Raw genomic sequence first — 16,241 nt, 5'->3', positions numbered from 1 at the left:
GCCTGCACAGGGCCCGGGCCCGCGCCCACTGCCTCCCTCCCCTCTCCGCCCCCGGCCCGGCCCCAACCCGGGCCGTGCCGTCCCCGCCACTCACTGACAGCCGCGGCATCCGAGTGCATTTTCGTGCGGCACACACCCGACCCGGCCCAGCCCGGCTCCCTCCGCCTCTCCCAATCACAGCGCCCAGGCTCAGAGCCCTCTTGGCCCTCCCCCTCGCACCGCCTGTTGGCTCTCGCACACTCACGCAGTCGCCCGTCTGGCCGCACCATTGGGCTTCGCTTCTGTCAGTCTCGCACTGCCCAGCCCACCCCACCTGTCACACCCCTCTCTGCCACCCTATTGGCCGAAGTCCTAAGCGAATACCGCCTCCCTCCCAACCTGATTGGATTGTGCTGATGGCAGTTATTTCTGGCTCGGAAAGCGCGTGCAAAGAACACCACTTTGTGTAGCCCGTGGATCTGATTGGGCCAGGAGAGGCTTAGACCACGCCCCCTGCCTAGCATGATTGGCTAAGAGGGGCAGAGGCCGAGCTACATGCTCTTAGTGGGTGGGGCTCGAACGGAGCGAGTGCGCCTTGTGGGGGAGCAGGTGGCTGAAGCGGCGCGGGGGGTGGTGGCTGCTGCGCCTGCATCCTCCCTGGAGCAAGGACCCCACGTCTGGGCACGGGGGAGGAGAACAGAGGCAGGAGGGCGGGTCTTGTCCGTTCCTCGGCCCTTCTCCTCCCGGCGTCATTTTAATCTAGAACAACTACAGTTTGAACCTTTCTCTTAATAAAATGTCATACGTGTTGGGGCGACAGATATACACGGGGCTTTTGATGAAACGACTGCACCTCCCAGCTCCTCATTTTCCCTTTCTCTGAAATGGGAATCCAAGCCCCATGGGTGTTGCCCCTGCCATGTCCCCGCGGTCCTGTAGGGAATACAGCCTGAGTGAGGCAGTAGAAAAACCAATGCAGATTCATTACAGTGCATGTGCGCAAGGGAGAAGAAACGCTATCAATCTGTTTCCCAGCTATAACAGACTTTAGCTGCTGCCAGCTCATGCGGGACTTAGTGTTGTAGCTGTTGTAGAAATTGCAACGGTGTTAACAACCCTCCATAAGGTCCTGTTATAGAAGCACATGGTAGGATTGCGCTTTAGCCTTTAAATGTCTTAAGAAATTATTCCAGCAAGACTAAATTACAAGAAAGTCAATACAGCGAAGGAGTCCAAAGTTAGGAAACAGCAGGTTCATAGTATTTCTGCATATGCATCAAAGTCCTTAACAGTCTTTCAAGCCTGGGAGGGGGTTGACTTCATCCCCTGCTTTTGCTTCCATCAGGTGGTCTCAGCTGGCCCCCTTCAGACTGATGGTGGCCAGGGATACATCTGCTGTAGACCTGGACATCTGCCCTTGACCACTGGATGTTGCTGGATCTTGTGGCAAAGCCAGAAATAGACTCCACTACAAGCCTATTGCACCAATTAAAGAGCCTTCTTTCCTGCACATGCACAACTAATATTTGTTGAACAAGTTTAGATGCTAACTCTGAAGGTAGAGCACGCTACATTATATCTACATAAAAGTTGTTAGAAAATCATAAATTTTGTGCCACATTGCCAGGGCTAGTAAAAACAGGATTTTTTTTCTATTTGCAAGTAGTATTTTCCCTGCTTTCATTATCGTTTATATTTTTGCAATTGGCATTCATGCTACATCACTACCCTGCCAGAAAATTCCAGCACTCAAGTAAAAGCAGCAGCAGCAAATCCTGATTTCTTATGCCTTCCTTTTCTGTATAGAATATTCATCATAACAGCAAATCTAAACTACCTTCGCAACTCTTGGCAAGCAAAAGGGGCACAGAAAATTGAATAATTCTTCATTTCTTAATCTCTTCTTCCCATTGCTCCAACTATATCTCCATGACACTTATATTGGATGCAAGAGGACCTTTGTCTTCTTATATTCATGCTGCTTATTGGTTTTAATTAATAGTTAAAATGACTAGTACACAAAGGAAACCATAGATTGTACAAGGTATGGGCCAAGTTGCAGAGGGTAACAGAAATCAAAATTGCCTTTACTTCTCTCTTGCCATCAAAAACATGGAGAAGAAAACTGAAACATGGGTTTCCTCTGTCACTTCAAGCATTGACCCAATATTCTGGGAATCACGCTGTAAATTGCTGAAGACACCAAGTGTCTACAAAGCAGTTGCTTATCTCTTGCGTTGCTTAAAGCCAGGCTTGAAAATAATTTGACTCCAGGAAACATAATCATAGGGGTACAAAAAATTCCACATTTTTAAATTAAGATGATGTTGGGAACTGCATTGGAAAAAGCGACTGAATCACAACAGGATGAGACAGAGAGAAGCAAAATACATACAGAAAATATAATGGCCACTGGTCTCAGTAACTAATCGCAGGGCTGTCCAATGCATCCCCTGGGCTTCCCACTCAGGCACCACTACTCCTTGGTCTGGCTACAGCAGCAGCCCGGGTCTTGGGGCTCCCCCTCACTTCTGTTGCTGCCTGACTCAACCCCGAGGGGCAGTTGCCCATGGCAACAGCACAGCCCATGGTCTTGGGGAAGCTGGCAGCCTGAATGCTCATGCACCACAGTGCCAAAGGAGTCAAGTAGCTACAGATGAGGCAGGGGCTTGCACCATGCATACAGTGCAGCAGGGTGGGGAAGAATTTGTCTGCAGAATGCAGAATACAGGTGGGAAAAATATGGCCTGTGGGCCAGATGCAGTGCACCAACTCATTGGATCCATCCCATGGCTGTCCCCCTGGCACTCCGCATGCACCCAAGCTCTGCCTGAGGCAGCCAGTGCTGCGTTCTTGCCCATCTCTGCTGGCCCTGGCCCTGGCCCTGGCCCCAGCCAGTGTGCACAGCTTCTGATAGGGCTGCCTCCCAGGTGCTGCTGGGCTCCTCTCACCTCCAGCAGTGGCTCCTGCCCCTGCTGCACCACCCTGAGTGGGGAGGAAGTTGCAGTTGGGCAGCTCCTGCCCCAGCACATGGGGGTCTGGCTCCAGCTCCTGGCATGGACAAGCAGAGTGAGTAGAAGCCAGCTGGGAGCTGGAGCCAGAGCGCTGTACGCTGGGGCAGGAGCCACCCAGCTGAAACTTCCTCCCCACCCAGAGTGGCGCAGCAGGGGCAGGAGCAAAAGTAGGAGCTGTTGATGGAGATGAGAGGAGCCAAGCAGCACCCAGGTAGCTGCAGCCATAGCGGGAGCAGCCCCACTAGAAGTTGTGTATGCTGGCTGGGGTGGGTGTGGGCAGGAGCATGGCGCAGGCTGCCCAGGATGGGACCACAAAGTTCTTGGCCCCATACAGACAGCCACAGGGGCAGCTGTGGACCACACCACCCAGGCAAGCTCTGCTGCATGTGCCCCCTGCCCCTTCCCTCCCTTCCTCCCTCCTGGATGGCTCCCAGGACCTAGCACCTAGGCAGTACCACCCTCCCCATGCACACCCCCCCAACACACTGCCCACACATCCCCCACAGGGCAAACAGCAGTTCAGAGCTCTGCCCTGAGCCCTGGCCCTGCACATCCCTTCCCCATAGCCATGCCCCATGATCCTAGCCTCCTGCCTATCCTGCTCCTAAACACCACTCCCCACCCCACTACAGTCCCATCCCACATAGGGAGTTTTGGTGAGTTGTTGCGGGGGGGAGGTGCTGACCTAGTCCATGACAGCTCATCAGAACTCCCTATGAGGTCCATGGCCCCAAATAATTACCCAGCCCGGTGTAGAGGTTTGTGGGGCACCCATCTGCTCACGTACATGGTGCAATGGGGTGGGAGGTACCCACCCACATATGTATATGACAAGCAATCTGGGGGGGCCCATGGCCCCCACAGTGTATGGCCCCTGCTGGTGTGGGCTGTGGGGCATGCAGCTCCTAGCCACTTAGAAGTTGAACAGCCCTGATTTAGGAGTATAGAAATTTGTCTGATGCCCAGTACAAACATAGTTTTACATGGTGCTTCTGAAAAGATTACTCAGTTTAGGAATTGCAACAAAATTCCACAAGAGTGAGCTGTGTTCATGTCTAAATTCATATTTATTCATATATTACTCTCCAGGATGAAGAAGGCCCCTATTGGTTGAGAGGGAGTACTGCATTCTATATAACTGACTTCATATCATTCAACTCAGAATACAGGCAGACATCACAGTTGCCCCATTCCAAAAATGTCACTGATTGGAAACCTGTTCACATTTGTCCATGGGCAGAAGTGTCCACATGTACACTGCTATGGGTTCTAAGTAGAACCCACACGTTCTAGGGGCTGCACTGCTGCTGACCCATCAATGAGGAAGTAGAGTACCCAGACCATCAAGCCTTCCAGTGCTTAAAGTTTCCCCAAGATTCCACTAGAAAGGGAGGAAAACCTGGATTAGCTGGTTGCCAAAAAAAGAGGAAGACATTACGGTGTCCAATTGCAGCTTCTCTTCCCCTTCTCAGAATTAAAAAAATAAGATGGATAGAGTTTAATAAAGATTATAATTGCACTTTACAAAAACCTCTATGATAGCTTCTTGACTGGGCATGCACAAATGTATGTGGCGGGGTGAACCTGGACCCCATGACAGAAAATGGACCTCACTTGGCAGGATCCCAGGCTCATTTGGGATAGGGGTGGGAGTAGAGAGGTTGTCAGATACTAGAGGGCTATGTGACCCCCTGCTTGTGGTTCCTGGGGTGCAGGGTGTTCCAGGACCCCCAAGATCTCTACAGCTTTTCAACCCCTGTTCTGGAAAGGAATTGATTTCACCTCCTTGCTAGAACCCTGGCTTGCCCCCCACTTGTGACCACAGGCTGGGTGCTATGGGGTTTGCCAATGGTTTGAAAAGTCATTAAAATCTTGGGGTGCCCTGAGCACCCAACCCCTCATAAATCCTTCCTCCTCCCAAACTTATTTTATGCTCCTCACTCAGATAAAAATTGGTTTATTTTATTGCTCTGACTTCCCAGTACTTATAGAGTTTCTGAATTACTACAGATTCTGACTTTGATAGTGCCCAGTATAGTGCATTGGACACAAATATGGTACCAGTACACACCAAAGGACACAGTTAAAAGGTGGTAGTAGTTTATCTTTAACTCTTCACATTTAGATATATAGTGTTTATACCTTTTGTTCACTGTTGGCCAAAATCTAAATTTCTCACATATCTTTTTTCCCCTCAGGGAAAACACTTATTTAAGTCAATGAAACTTATGCCCCAATATTGACTGTGTTTATACCTTTTGTTCACTGTTGGCCAAAATCTAAATTTCTCACATACCTTTTTTCCCCTCAAGGAAAACACTTATTTAAGTCAATGAAAGTTATGCCCCAATATTGACTGAGTTATAAAGATGTTGTAGTCAGGGTAGATCCCAGACAACATCTTCCATTAATGGGCCATTACTGCCTAGCGGTCCTGAAATTACTTCAAGTTGCCAATACTGCTCATTCGAGATTAATGATGAAAGGTCCCATGGTGGGGAAATAAGATGCTGTTGGTACTCCATCCCATCTCTGCCAATAGTCCTTATAGCTTGTCTGATATAAGTGGACTGTCTAAAGAAGCTTATGTGGAAGGTGATCTCTTCCTCTCCTTTGACGGTGGTAGAGATCAGCTCCAAGAGATATCTAATAGCATGCTATTAGGTAAACCTGGTCCAGAAATGGCTTGTCAAACACTGGGCAGGCTAGAACCATTTCTGCTGGTACAGAAGCTGGACATAGGGAAAGCCAGCAGTAGTCACATCACTATGATAATCTCAAAGGAAGGATTCTTGCAGGTGAAAATAACATATGCCCAAAAATAGTGTGGGGAATAGATCTCCTTTATGAGCAGTACTGGGTATATTCATTCTCAGTACCAAGATCTGTACTTGTTCTAGTAAGTGCCTCAGTACTATCCTGGATCTTCCAGAGTCTCATCTCCCATTATATGTGTCAATACCAAGGCATTTGATGTTGGAGACAAGATCAGTGATGGAAGATTTTTTTCTCCATACTACAAGCAGCTTCATACTCAGCCCTCAATATTGTGGAAGTTTTGGTGAGTTTTCTCAGATTTTAAGTGGTCTGTCCTTAAGACATAGGTTTCTACCTAAAATCTCTGGCATGGGCAACTGGTGCCTCTTGAGTCAGGGCAGACAGTCAAAGATTGGGGGGGTCCCCCCATGGCTGATCCTGCCAACCGGGGTCATGCCCTTCCCGTGGCTGATCCTGCAGGCTGGGGGGAGGGGTCCCACTGCAGCCAATCCTGCAGGCTGGGGGCGGGGGGTCCAACCACGGCCAATCCTGCTAACCCACAACTGCCAGCGGCATGCTGCTGGCACTTCCGGGAATGCCACTAGCACTTCTGGGTCAGCGGGATCGGCAGCGGGAATCGTTTCTTCTGGTGCATTCCCCGGTCGGCCCTCTCAGGGTGGGCACCAGCACTCTCACCTGCCCCCCCTGCCTGGGAACACTGCTGTCAAGGGGTGCACCAGTGCTCTCAGGGGGTGCACATGCATGCTTGTGCACACCCTACATGTCACCACTGGTCTCTGGTTCTGTATTCAATGGCCAATACTCTCTCTGGCATGGGTGAACTTGGCACTAATGCCAGATCTTTTCTCAGTGCCTGTTCTTTAAGTTTTTTTCATTGCTTGTCTGCTAGGAGGTGCTCACTGATTGAAACTGGCTTGTCCTCTTCCAGGACACCTGAGGTCACCTCCTTTGTACGTTTCTCTAAAATGTGAAATTTCAATCATTCATTTCTTGATTTACATGTACTTAAGGATCCTCCACACCAAATAGGAAGATCATCACACAAACACAAGTATCCATGGTGATACTGATGTTACTAGGATTGAGCCAGTGATCCTCAAGCACCAATTTCATTGGACCAGACATTGTATGCAAATGCCTGACTCGCAACTCCCAAAACCAGTGCTCTACTTCCAGCTTCATCACAGGCTGAGATCTTGCAGTGGCCAAAGGAAGAGCTACAAGGACACATTGAAGGCGTACCTCAAAAAACAGATGCCAAAATCAAGAGCTGGGAGGAGCTGGCTGCTAACCAACTCCAGTGGTGCCACAACCTCAACCAAGCAGCAGCCCATCTTGAGGTAAAGTGTCTTGTTCCCAAAGCAAAGAAGAGAGAGCAGAGGAAGGAAAAGGAGTGGAATCCCAGCCTACAGCTTTCTCTCTCCTACAGGAAGACCTGCAAATTCTTTGGACAGATCTGTGGCTCAAGGGTTGGACTCCTAAGTCACTTCAAGACCCATCAATGAGCCATGGTGGAGATCATCGTCGAATTGAGGGATGGCCAATGCACAACACCTTAAGGATGAAAGGCACATCAAATCTCTGTTTGGCGTACTGGGTGTGTCTACACATGCACTTTAATGTGCACTAGCCTATATTAATGTGCATTAAAGCATCACTAAAAAAACATGTTTTTTAGTTAACATGAATTAAAATAGGCTAATGAGCATTAAGTGTCACTCAGAAAACGTATTCTTTAGTTAACGCACATTAAGACAGGCTAATGGACATTTTCCTCATAATGGGCATTTTTAGATGTGCTCCAGGGCTGGGCTCTGAGACCTACTCTTATTAAAGTGCTGTAGCATTTCATGTATCAGGATCCCTGCACTTAAAAATGGCAGCGGGGGCATTCAACAAGCTTTAGTTCAAGTGCCCCTACCACATTTTGAAGTGCAAGGATGCTGGCACAGGAGGCTGTTGGAGTGCTTGATTCTGTTCCAACGTGCTGTAATTACAGTGTAGCAGCCTCCATGCCCATGTACAGGCACCCAATGGAGGTACTAGATTTAATGTGTATTAATTAAAGCGCATTAATGCACGTGTAGATGCACCCTGGATCTCTTAAGCAAAAGATGCACCTTATCTGTTAATTTTTAATAGAATTCATTCAGCAGCTCCAGCAGATAACTGGGGTGGGGGATTGAGGACCCCATAGGAAGGGAGGGAGGGAGTTGGGCAGGGCTGGGGCTGCTTCCCAGCCAGGAGGTGTGATAGGCTTGAGGCCCAGGGCCTCAATGCAGAGCTGCAGGGTCCTGGCGGGGAGCAGGATGGGGCTGCAGGGGGCTTGTCTGGGAGACAGGCGTGGGGCCAGCTCCTTACCACTGCGCACACTCCCAGGCAGGTTCCCCACCTTGCTGCCCTCCGCCAGGGCCTCCACAGCCCAGTGGGTACAATTTGGTGTTGCAGGGCAGAGCAGGACCATAATGGGAAGCTCATTGTCACTGCAAGTTCCACACTGCCCAGTGGAGGTACCCCTGTATGCGCGGCAGCAGCAGAGGCAGCAGCACAGGGTCATGCCCGGAAGTGCTGCCATGCATGCAGGGGATGCACTGCCAGGGCAGCTCAGAGCTTGCAGTAGCAACAAGATCCCCACTCTGTCCCGCTATGCCCTGCAGTGCCGGGTCACACTCACTGACCATGCAGGCCCCAGGGGAGGGCAGCAGGGTGGGAAGCCCAAGCCCACAGCTGGCAGTCTGCCCTGAACCCACCCTGTGCACAGATCTAGGAGGCATGAGTCCCCTCCTACCCACCCGGGATTGCATGCAACACTGAGAAGCTAACACCCTCCCCCACCACCCCGCCCGAGCCTAAAGCAGGCAGGCAGCAGGCAGTTGGGGTGGGTGGGGGGGAGGAACTGGGGTGTGCTTTGCTGCAGGAGGCACTGCCTCTTGCCGAGGCAGAAAGCTGTGGACCTGGGTCCCTGGCCCCATAATTCTGGCAGCTGGCCCCCCTCCGGCACGACTGGAGGGGCAGGGGGCTGCAGATGGGGGGTGAGGGGCACCAAAAGGGCTGGGGAGGGGTCTGAGCAGGGCCAGGGTGGCTGTTGGGGGGGAGTGAGGGGCCTTTCATTTTAATCACAGATTTTGAGGGTTTTAGCAGGGAATTTGGTTTACTTCATTGCTCTGACTTCCCAGTACTTATAAGATTTCTGAATTACTATAGATTCTGACCTTGAGAGTGCCCAGTATAGGGCACTGGACATTTGTGATTTTTTTATCATAAAGTTTGCAATTTTTTTATCAGGGAAAACCAGAATACCTACTGAGTATATTTTTCATGCTGTGTAGTTATCAAAATACCAGTTTATATCTATGTAAGTAGACACCATCATACTGCCTGAGTCAGCAATTTAACACTATCTTCTGAATGAAGGGGGCATTTGTTTATTCTTATGTATTTTTTTCCTCCAGATATTGAGGGATAAGGAATCTTACCACCATATAGACTTCTAAAAATAAAAGCAGAGATTATTTCAGAATTCTGTCTCAGAACGACCCTATCGGGTTGTACAAATGTATCAGTGTGTAGAATTAATGCTTTTGGAGAACATTTAAAACATTAATGTAAAATTAAATGCGAGCTATGCAAGATCTTCAGGGCTTTTATTAAATTAAATTTGTGATTGGAACTCTAGCAAGATCTGTTTTACAGTGAGTTTATGACTATAAAAATAAATATGGAACAATGAGAAATCAACAGGTGACTTCTACGTCAAGCTTAACAAATCAAAACTGGATTTTTTAATCAGCAACAGTGAACATTTAAATTAATATGAGAATAATAAAGTTGTGTTCCCCCTGCTTTATATATGCTGATCAATATTAAAGATTCTACAATCTAAATTTAACTGATGATTCATAAAAGTAGATCATACTGCAGTAAACGTTACCCATTTACCACAAAAAGAAATCCATGCCATTTAAAACAGAACGGGTAATGTTTAGCAAAGCATAAAAGATAAAAATGAAAATAGATACAACAGTAAAAAAAAAACCACCCAGCTATGTTAAGTCCAAATGAACATATGGACTGAACATAAATGATAGAATTCTGAAATGACAAAAGGTAAGTACGTTGAGTTAATATTCCCATAGAGAAGCATCTTTTTTCCCTTGGGATGAGAAATAACACATTAAAAAACCATGAAAGAGCACCTAGTCTTAACAGCAATGCTCAGGTTTAATAACTTATTCAAACTTCATGGTTTTTACGGACAAAGCCAAGTTAATATTTTGTGTTAAGAAATCACGTACATCATGCAGCATAGAAAAATGAAGATTATACATAGGCTATCCATTTCTATTATAAGGTAATGTCAGGTTCTGGTCTGGATTTTTCCATATTTTGTACAACTTTGTTTTTAATTTCTCCTGGCTTTCCCCCTTCTGTATGCTTACTCGCAATGACTGGAAGGACAAGTTAGCCAGATTATCAGCTCTGAGTCCTTTTGCAATAATCACAGGTTTTCTAATATGAAAGTCACAGAGGTGGTAAGCCGTATGTGTCTGAAGTCAGGCAGCTGACAAAGTAAGTTGTTGCCTATGAAAGCTCATGTCTCTCTGAAACACTAAGTCTTTAGCTCCCCGCCCTACCTTCTGCCACTATGAAAGTGGGATCCTCCAATTATACTGAACTGGTTAAATGAACATTCTCTCCAATATCACTGTACATAATGCATTTTATTATGATTTTTATGATAAATTGTTCTGCCAGTATGTGCAGTAATGGAGCAGACAGAATATGGTTTAACATATGCTGTGGAAGGGGAAACTAAAATCAAATGAAAATGCTAACATTTGTACATTATAGTGAAAATGAATCTACCTATGTTCTTCCCTATAAACCATATGGGATGAAATCCTAGCCTCATCAAGGTCAATGATAAAATTTCCCAGCAAGGTTACCAATCCAAGAAATTGTTTTTATTGACAATCTGCAAACTTTTTATTAACAACCAAACTCTTTTACTGACATATGTTTTAGATAATGTAAATATAACCCTTCTACCAGGCACTAGACAGCAGTAACAAGGACCAGATTCAATTTAGGGGTTTAACGCCAACTTTTCGCTCTTACTTAACTGCAGCAATGATTTTATACTGTGCTGCCCCCACCCCATACCCTACTACTCTGACCACACCTCAAACTGTGCTGCCCCCCAGCCCCACTCCTCTTCATTCCAACATGGACCCCCACCTCCTATCTCTCCCTACTCCCAGCCCTGTAGCTCCATCCCAGCTGCACCACGCTCTGCTTGTCCCACTCAGTGCCTCAGACTGACTGGCCCTACGTCCCTTAAAGGCAAGCAGCCATTATAAGCAGCACAAGTAGACACATAGCACATAGTACTGGGGGCGGGAGTGGGCTATGGAGGTTTCCATGGGCTACAAAGCTCTGAGAGAACGCTCCTGACAAGATGCTGAACTCCTGCTCAGACACAAGGCAGCACTGCTCTGCTCTGTCTGTCCATCGGTGCTTGCCACCAGTCTCTCCAATGACAGTTCTTCATTCAAGCTCAGGGCTTCTTAGTTTTTTGCTGACAGCTCACTTTTTATGAATTTTATAAACAAGCATTTTTAACCCTTTTTATGGCCCCTCCAAAAATTTATGGACAGTTGTCAATCCTCCTCCTCAGTGACTTTAATGGGGCCATGATTTCTATTTCTGTCTCTAGCTCTTCACCCAGACTTGGGCCTCCCAGTCCCTTTCTAATTCCTAGCAAGGTATGTGTAACTGATTTCTGCCTCTGGACATTTGATTTGATACTGGATGCTGCCTTTTGGTTCTGCTTTCTAGGTCTATATCCCAGACCTAACCATTAAGGCCAGACTACCCACCCATTCCCAAAATGAGACTACTGGAATCTCAGTTACAAATAATCTTTGATTTAGATAGATTAGGAGGACAAACAGATATGCATGTGAACTTCAGAGCCATAGAGAAAAAGCATTCTGAGAAAGATACCAGTAGACCACAGATCCTGGACCAAATTTGTACTTCCTGAAAATATTTTGTGAATTCCTAGTGAAGTTAATTTGGTGCACAATATTTAAAGAATGGCACAAATCTGGATCCATATTAGGAAGGAAAGCACAGAATATATATCATGTTAGGAATTAGGCATTGTTCTTAATCAGTGGGGGAACAACTTTTTTTGGTAGCCATATTACAAACTAGTCCTGTGTGCTACTCCAATCCCCTTCCTTTGCCTAACCTGCTTCCCTGTTTTCTGTTCCCTGCCCACTGGTGGCTGCTGCTTTGCTGCCCATCCCCTCCCTAGTCTGTTGCATGCCACACACAAAGACTGCCCATGCTACTTGGAACATTCATGCTACAGGTTAGCCACCCCTGATCTAAATTATCCCTAGGACCTGTGCTTACATAAGTTATTCATATTTTGGGACATTTTGGTTGCATCTTTTTAAATCAGTGAGTTAACTGGTGGTGATGATAAGTCATACTGAAGAAAACAAGAATAAACTCCAAATGCAGACATTAAATTAGAGAAAAAGTGCAGATTCAGTGGTCAAAGAACATGAATAAGCAGTAATTTCATTATCCCAGCTATAATGGTTGTAATGAAAAGATTATGCATTACCCTGGTATTCCCTGCCAACTCTGGTATTTTCCCATAGAATTTCTGCATTCTGACCATTAGATAACAGCACTATTGTGAGTGTGCAATATAGTCAAAATTCAGTATAATTATGTATTTTTGATAAAGTACTGGTCTATTCCTTTGTATTATTTCAGTGTAAATATACTCATCTACTCTAGGTGTGGCTAGGTAGAAATGTTCGAGAAGGTTAGAGGGAGGTTAGATTGTGTTAAAAAATGGCCATCCAATCTAAATTCACCCAGATGTGGATCTTACATTTAGATCCCTAGTTAGGTCAGTCTAGAGGTGCAGACAGAAGTGACAATTTTTGCCCAATCTGGCCACAAAAAGTGGTCTAAAGCCATATCCAAATACAAGTGCACAGCTGCAGACCACTTAAAAAATGGCTGCTTGGGCAAAAAATAAAACCTCATCTACATGAATGATGCATGCCTCCTGAGGCTGGGGGGACACAGCAACCACCCACTGGTGGCAGCGGCGGTCTTGGGGGTGGTGGCGGTGAGTGGAGACCACCCACAAGCGGCTGTGGTGATGTCAGCAGCAATGGCAGGCCAAGTGAGGACCGCCCACAGGTAGCCGCAGCAGCGTCAGCAGTGAGTGGGGGCGGCGAGCAGCAGGTGGCAAGTGGGGACTGCCCACAGCCACCATCCACACTGTTGGCAGCAACAAGCAGCAAGTGGGGACCACCCACAGCCACCAGCGGCTGCATCAGTGGCAAGGGGAAGATGGAGGGGGGGCAACCACCTGCAGAAGCTGGCAGTGACTTTGGCACTGGCCAATCTCGGGGGGGGGGGCACATGCCCTGCTGTGCCTCCCCTATGCATTGCCTATGCTTATCTAATGCAGTATCAAACTAAGTCTGTCTTTTTAAGACTGACTCAGAAAATCTGTACACTTCTGTTGCAGGTTTAGTTGTCATGTCATGGCAGGAGACAGAGAGACTTAGAGTCTCTTGTCAATTTTAGACAGGGCTGAGATTGAAAAGCCCAGCACTGCAGGGAGCTCTGGGGTGGCGAGCCACACTGGCTGTGTGTGCCACAGGGCATGGGGGACACTGCACTTTGTGGGGGTGGCCAGACCCTGCTGAGTCTGGATCACTGCCCAGTTTCTCCCTCCCCTCCCCCAGACCATGTCTGGGGAGCAGGCGAGCAGGCAGGCTGGGGGTTCACAGGCAGGCAGGCAGGCAGGAAATTCTCCGGGCTGAGATGTGGGAGGTCCTGATCTGGGTGGTCCCTGGGGGTGTGGGACCCTGGCAGAGAGCTGGAAAGCCCTCCAACACCCCTCCCCCATCAGTTTAACAGCGGCTGGCACAGAGCCAGCTGCTGAAATTGAGCAGGCATGCAGCCGCTCACAAAGCCGGGCACCAGGCAGCACAGGCCAGAGCCGGAAGCCCAGGCTGGGCTCCCAGGGGTGCTGGACCAAGGTGGGGGCTCAGAGACACCTCCCAACATGTGCACTACAGTCCACCTGCCACTTTCTGTCCACAGCCAGCTAGAGTCAGAGCAGGCAGGGGCTGGCCGTCCGGGCTAGGGTCCCCAGGGTATGGGACCCAGGTGGGGGGCTGGAAACCCCTCCAACACCCCCCCCCCCAATGCCCCTGTCAGTTTAGCAGTGACCTGGCATAGAGCTGGTTGGGTATGCCTAGCTATGGCAAATAAAAGCCCTTCACCAGCCACCAGGCGCTGTTACAAAGCATGAAGGGTATACCTAACTGCAGCAGCTAGATGACAATGGGGATTCACGTAGGGTCTGGAGTTTGTACAATCAAGGGATCCTTTTCCAAATTCAGGGGTGAGCTGATTGCTGGGAGCACCTTCAAGGGTCTCAGCTTGTGGGGATATCCTGACTGTTTGAGCCCCTCCACTAGTGGCCTCTCCACAGCTGCTGTTAAAGGAGCAGGCACACGTTGGGACCCACAGCTCTGCAACTAGTGCTCTACTTCCAGCAATCATTCTTTCCAGGAACCCTATCAGTTGTCCAGGCATTACTTCTGACTACCAGGTACCCTGACACCATTCAAGCCATGGCTTCTCACTTCCAACACACAAGCATGGATACCCCGGAGCTGTGACAGGTCCTAATGATTGCCCTATGTGCCTCTTGCCGTAGGGTAGGATACATCACACATGCCCTGCTGAACCTGACACATCAACAGGAGGCCCTGGAACTTGCCCTCATGCCAACACACACTTTGCCATCTGCCCTGCCCCTGCAACACTACCCATTGAGCGCCAATGGCTATTCCTCAAGATAATGACAAGGGCATTCTGGATGGTGTGAATGCTGGGGTGCTGTGGGACCACCTGAACACTCTCAAGCTCAGGGTGTGGGCACACCCTACCAGCACTGACTGGTGGGAGAGGATCATCCTTGGCACCTAGGATGATGGGCTCTGGCTCCAGACCTTCTGCATGTGTCAGGACATCTTCATGGACATCGTCACCCAGGTAGCCCCCCACATTAGGCATCAGGACATTAGCATACAGCCAATCCTCAGGCCAGAGAAGCAGGTGGCCATTGCTGTCTTGAAGCTGGCCACTACTGGCAGTTTCACCTATATTGCCAACCAGTTTGGTGTTGGCAAGTCCACAGCTGGAGAGGCTATCTCAGAGGTTTGCCTGGTCATTCAGGACATCCTGGCAAACTGGTTCATCTGCCTCATCAACCTCCAAGAAATGGTAGCTGGCTTCCAATGCATGAGCTTCCCCAACTGCATTGGAGCCATAGATGGTACCCACATCCCAATTTTCTGCCCATCCCATAGTAGCCAGACCGTCATCAACTTCAAGGGCTAGTATTCAGTCATGCTGCAAGGTGTCGTTGACCATCAGAGTCACTTCACCCACATCTACACTGGCTGATCAGGCAGTACCCATGTTGCCTTTGTCTTCTGAAATTCTCTACTCTCTAACCTGATGGAAAGTGGGTGCTACAGCCCCAGCCTCCCTGATTTTGTCATTGGTGAGGTTGTCATCCCCCCCATTCATCATGGCTTACCAACTCCTGCCCTGTCTGATGAAATCCTATATGGGCCATGTGGATTGCCTAAAGGAGCACTTCACCTACTGCCTTAGCAGGTGCCAAATGGTGGTTGAGTGCACCTTTCGCGGTCTAAAGGCACACTGGTGGGCTCTCAGTGCATGTCTCAAGGTGAATGAGGAGAACCTGCCATGAGTTGTCACTGCATGTGTGCTCCACAATACTGGTGAGTCTAGAGGGGAGGTTTTCCTGCAATCCTAGGCAAAGGAGGCATGGATTACTGAGGCATGTTGATGTGAGTGCATGCAATGCAGGAATAGGGCAAACTCTCTGCCACCAGCATGGGCCCTGACACCACACAATAGCTGGCTGACTACTTTCTCACTCTTGTGGACCAGGGAGTGGAGTAGTAGTAGCAGCATGCTCTGTGTACCCATGCTTTGGCAATGGGCCATGCCTCTCCAGCCCCCAAGCCACAAAGCAGGCTTTGAAGGCATGCAGCATGATAAAGGCACACGCCTTGTTTTATACTGTTGCATTTACTGGGCTCAGGGCTCAGTCCTTGGGCCCACACTGTTCAACATCTTCATCAGTGACTTGGACGAGGGGGTGAAAAGCACCTTGTTCAAATTCACGGATGACACTACGATGTGGGGAGAAGTGGGCATGCTGGGGGAGAGGGACAGGCTGCAACTAGACCTAGACAGGTTACAGGGGTGGGCGGATGAGAACAGGATGACAAGTACAAGGTACTGAACCTGGGGAGGAAGAACCAGCAGCATACCTACAGGCTGGGGAACTCCCTTCTCGTCAGCACAGAGGCAGAAAAG

General features: G+C 48.6%; 1 protein-coding gene across 1 annotated transcript in view; it reads right to left on the bottom strand.

Annotated features, from left to right (window-relative positions):
• Positions 1-207, bottom strand: part of DCUN1D4 (defective in cullin neddylation 1 domain containing 4) — a 75,480-nt gene extending 75,273 nt beyond the window's left edge. Inside the window, exon 1 of the mRNA XM_019553197.1 lies at positions 95-207. Coding sequence (XP_019408742.1) covers positions 95-119 — 25 coding nt within the window. The 5' untranslated portion in view covers positions 120-207. The remainder of the gene's footprint in view (positions 1-94) is intronic.
• Between the last annotated feature and the right edge of the window lie 16,034 nt (positions 208-16,241).

The sequence above is a fragment of the Crocodylus porosus genome, unplaced genomic scaffold (assembly GCF_001723895.1).
Source record: "Crocodylus porosus isolate Cpor-Errol unplaced genomic scaffold, CroPor_comp1, whole genome shotgun sequence".
Lineage (NCBI taxonomy): Eukaryota > Metazoa > Chordata > Crocodylia > Crocodylidae > Crocodylus > Crocodylus porosus.
Note: the sequence above shows the minus strand (reverse complement) of the source record. Positions and strands in the feature narration are given on the sequence as shown.